Source organism: Humulus lupulus, chromosome 9, assembly GCF_963169125.1.
Source record: "Humulus lupulus chromosome 9, drHumLupu1.1, whole genome shotgun sequence".
Lineage (NCBI taxonomy): Eukaryota > Viridiplantae > Streptophyta > Magnoliopsida > Rosales > Cannabaceae > Humulus > Humulus lupulus.
The window spans coordinates 134,347,316-134,351,744 of NC_084801.1; the positions used below are offsets into that span (position 1 = coordinate 134,347,316).

A 4,429-nucleotide genomic window follows, 5' to 3' on the forward strand; every position below is an offset into this window, starting at 1 on the left:
AACTCTGAAAATACGTTAAACGACATAGCGTAGCAGAGTAATGGTCTCTATCTATGGCACAAGAGTTTCTTAAACCCTGAAAAAGAGTAAAGAGAAACCCTAAAATTGATCGAAATCGTCAATAGATTCAGATCCCTTCGTCGCCACCATTCCACCGCCGCTGCTCACTAATCGTTGGCCAACGTCTTCCGCTGCTGCTCTTTCGTTCCAAGCTCAACTACCCATTTGATATTAATCACTTTTTTTCGGGTTGGTTCCCCCTTTTCTCTTAATCGTTAGTTCTTTTGCTCACAGCTTGTTAAATTTTCAATTTTTTTAACGGGTTGATAATATTTGTTGAAGTATTTAGAGGTAGAGGATTTTTCTTAAATGTTTGGGAGTTTTTGTGATTTGTTTGATCTTAATTGTGAACTGTTATGATATAAGTAGATTATGTGATTGTTAAAATGCTTAAGACAGAGGATTTAGCTTGAATGTTTTTCTTGTAATTTGTTTCGTTTTCATTTACTCTTACTTCGTAATTGGACTATGAATTTTAGATTTATTCATAACCTTCTCTTCTTTACCAGTTTTTACTACTCAGCCAATGTTACTCTACCGCTCTTTAGTCACCAAAGCGATCCACATACGACCCTATACCCAAGCCGCTGCTGCGGCACTCCAGGTAGAGCCGCCTGAGCCTCCTGTGCTGACGTATCTTGAAGGGTTTCCAACACCTGACCCGAAATACGCAGAGACGATCCTTGCAATCCCTCGTGTTTCATCGGGTAAGAGCACCTCAGCCAAGGAGCGAAAGGCAGGGCGAGTCCCCAGCATTGTGTTTGAGCAGGAGGACGGTCAGCATGGAGGTAACAAGCGCCTTATCTCTGTCCGCACAAACCAAATACGCAAACTTGTCACTCAGCTAGGCCGCTCTTTCTTCCTCTCTCGACTCTTTGACCTTGAGGTTCGCTCTGATTTTGAATCTGACACTGACCTTATCGAGAAGGTCCGCGTGCTTCCTCGCCTGGTAATCCATTGCTAATATCTATTTTAGTTATGATTTCAGGGATTTGGAGACGTCGAAAATGTTAAGATGTTAGTGTAAGGTTTTTGATCATCTATATTGAAAGTTTATATCATATACTTGAGCTTCTCTTCTCGTGTATGTAGAAAAGTTGGTTAAATTTCTTTGTTTGCCTTCCCTCTGAACTGAATTCGAAGGGGGCAATTCAAAAATAAGTAAAGTCACAAGGAACATTATACATTTTTTAGTTAGGCACAATGTGGCATGTAGGAAAGTATGATGTTCTGTATGATTGCTTTGTTGCTTGAAATTCAAATGAAATGGAAGAAAGGTGTAGTAGGAGTGGTTGTGGTGATTATTATATATGTAAAAACATTTTTTGTTAAGAGAGTTGACTGTCCTGTGGAATTTTGCTCAATTCAAATCATGCTCTGAACTGTCTTTCAATCAACCTTGCCAGGTTCATCTTCACTCAGGGACGGATGCTCCACTTAACGTAACCTTTATAAGGGCACCTTCACATGCTTTGTTGAAAGTTAATATTCCTCTAGTATTCCGAGGAGACGATATATCCCCTGGACTAAGGAAAGGTTAGCAATCTAATCCATTGTCCCACTTTATTGCTACAGTGTGAATGAATCAAGCAGTGCCTTTTCAAATATGCTCCTTCCAATGGTTTGACATTTAGTTCTCACTTTATCTCGGCAAGCCATCTCTTTCATAATCAGTTCTTAAAGCTTAAGGCTTTTGCACAGAGTTTTATTTATTCAGAGTACTCATTTTGTGGCTTAATCATACACACCTTAAAAGAACGAGGATTGGATAGTGTTTATTATTTTGGTGCTCAGACATTTTTAGACTATCTTTGCTTGCTGTCTCTTGATTCGTTTCCTGCAGCTCAAAGAGTGTTTATTATTTTGAAGCTCAGACTTTTTTAGACCATCTGTCTTTGCTGTCAACTTTTCCAATACCATTCTTGAATTACCTATAAAAGCATCAGTGACATCTGATCAATTCCATTTACCCCAGGAGACTTTAGTTACTTAATGCGCTTACAACTAATTTGCTAAAATTTTCTTGATACCATAATTTACATTTATCCTTATCATTTTTCTAAAGGTTTTGATATCAGCTGTATATTTGAAGTCATTATGCACCTCATAGTTTCCCCACGTTACTTTTCTACTCTTATTTTAGTTGCTTCGAATTAACTTCCTTTGTTTCGTTTGGGAGATATATTCAGTGGTCTAATCTCTGGTTTAAATCATGACTTAAACAACCTGGCAGGCTCTTATTTAAACACCATAAAGAGGACTGTAAAGTTTCTTTGTCCTGCGGATGTTGTTCCTCCATTCATCGATGTGGATCTGAGCGAGTTGGACGTAGGCCAGAAGTTGGTTGTTGGCGATCTGAAGGTCCATCCGGCGTTAATGCCTCTTCATCCAAAAGAAGAGCCTGTTTGTAAGATTGCGGGAACCAGGGTTTCTGACCAAAAGAAATCCAAGTAATTAACTCTTCTTGGATTTGATTATGAAGAAGTTCAGTTCCATTGCCTCCGTGATGATCTATTGTTCAGCTTATTATTATGGGAGTGATCAAGGCAGGTTTACGCATCTTTTCCCTTCTTTTTTTGGCATTTAACCAGCTAGGTGTACGCATCTTTTCCCTTCTTTTTTTGGCATTTAACCAGGTGTATCGGGTAATAAGGGATGTGTGAGAAATTGAATGCAGCGTGGAAGGAAAATATATTGTTGCTTATCAGTTAACTCTTTAAGGCTAGGGAGAATAATGCAGTATTTTGTTACATAAGAATTTATGCAATTCAGAGAAAGGTTCTATTTTAAGGCACATTTTCACTTATTCATTATATTTGAACATTTGCTTCATTCTTTTGTATTTTCACTTGTTCATTGTTTTGTTGTGCATCAGCAGAACTCTCAAATCCCTATAAAACAAAATCAATTGAAAAGTTAAAACTCAAATTGTTCTACTTTTTGGTGAAGGTTTTTTTTCCCCCTTTTTTTCCTTTGATATATTTTATATTAGTCTTTGGGTCGGTTCTGATTTTTGTTTTGTTTTGTTTTTTTCTCATGGAAAATGAAATTTCATTAGTTGGATAAAATAGTTTAAAGTCCATACAGGTTTTGAAAAATTCATAAAGTGATTACAAATCTAATAAAGAGATAATTCAAATACAGGCATACCAACTCAAGTATAATAAAAACGCACATCAGTAACTAGTTATAATCAAATCTAAACCCCCAATCAGAGTGAGTCGCCTTTTTATGATCAAGTGATGATTTTTATTACCAAATCAGCGACACCAAAAGGGCCTCGAATTTGGGCGATATGAAACGAGAAAAAAAAATTATACTGAAGTTGGCAAATACCAAAGTCCTCAAAAGACATGGGTGAAAAGCACCATTATTCAAACAAACAATCCCAAAACTAGACGTAAAACACTAAGGTGATATTCTGTAACACCTAAAAAAAAATGGTTGTTTATTTAGGTCCGTTTGATAAAATTTTTGTTTTTGAATTTTTTAAATATAAAAATAGAAATATTATTTTATTTTTATTTCTTTATTTTTAAAATATAAAAATATGTTTGGTAATTATTTTATTTTTTATTTTTAAAAATAAAAAATAATAAACGCGTTTGATAAATTTTATTTTTATTTTTTGTTTAATAATATGGGGTATTAATTTGAAGAAGAGAAGAAAAAAAAAAAGAAAAATTGAAAACTGTTTAAAAAAATTTTAAAAGTGAAAAAAATTATATTTTCAAAATTTAATAAATTTAAAAAAATAATAAATAAAAATAAAGTTACCAAACACATTTTATGTTTAATTGTCAAATTTTTAATTAATTAAATAAAAAAATATTTTTTAAGGGTTACCAAACACCTTAATTAATTAAAAATTTGACAATTAAACATAAAATGTGTTTGATAACTTTATCTTTATTATTATTTTTTTTAAATTTTAATTAAAATTTTAAAAATTTTGAAAATAGAATTTTTTCATTTTCAATTTTTTTTAAACCGTTTTCAACTTTTTTTTTCTTCTCTTTTTTAAATTAACACCTCATATTGTTAAACAAAAAATAAAAATAAAAGTTATCAAACGCGTTTATTATTTTTTATTTTTGAAAATAAAAAACAAAAATAGTTACCAAACATATTTTTATTTTTTTAAAAATAGAGAAACAAAAATAAAAATAATATTTCCATTCTTGTGTTTAAAAAATTCAAAAACAAAAATTTTACCGAACACAACCTAAACAAAACATAAAAAATAGTAGAAAAGTAAATTCAATAGAATTTTTTTTTAACCGAACATTTTATTGAAAATAATATGAGCTTAATACATCTAATAAAAAGATGGAAAAACATCTATTCATACAAGTTCACTATCCATCCT

General features: G+C 32.5%; 1 protein-coding gene across 2 annotated transcripts; it reads left to right on the forward strand.

The window, feature by feature from the left end:
• LOC133802568 (uncharacterized) lies at positions 1–2,892 on the forward strand. 2 transcript variants are annotated; one of them, XR_009877388.1, is made up of 5 exons: positions 1–249; positions 570–1,009; positions 1,467–1,596; positions 2,294–2,610; positions 2,656–2,892. XR_009877388.1 is itself a non-coding variant. In XM_062240904.1 (4 exons), exons 2-4 carry the CDS (start codon positions 587–589, stop codon positions 2,512–2,514), a joined length of 774 nt encoding a protein of 257 aa, XP_062096888.1. In that variant the 5' UTR covers positions 1–249; positions 570–586; the 3' UTR covers positions 2,515–2,892. The 2 variants fall into 2 exon arrangements, 1 of the variants encoding a protein (XP_062096888.1); XM_062240904.1 differs by having other exon boundaries at positions 2,294–2,892.
• The last annotated feature ends 1,537 nt before the right edge of the window (positions 2,893–4,429 follow it).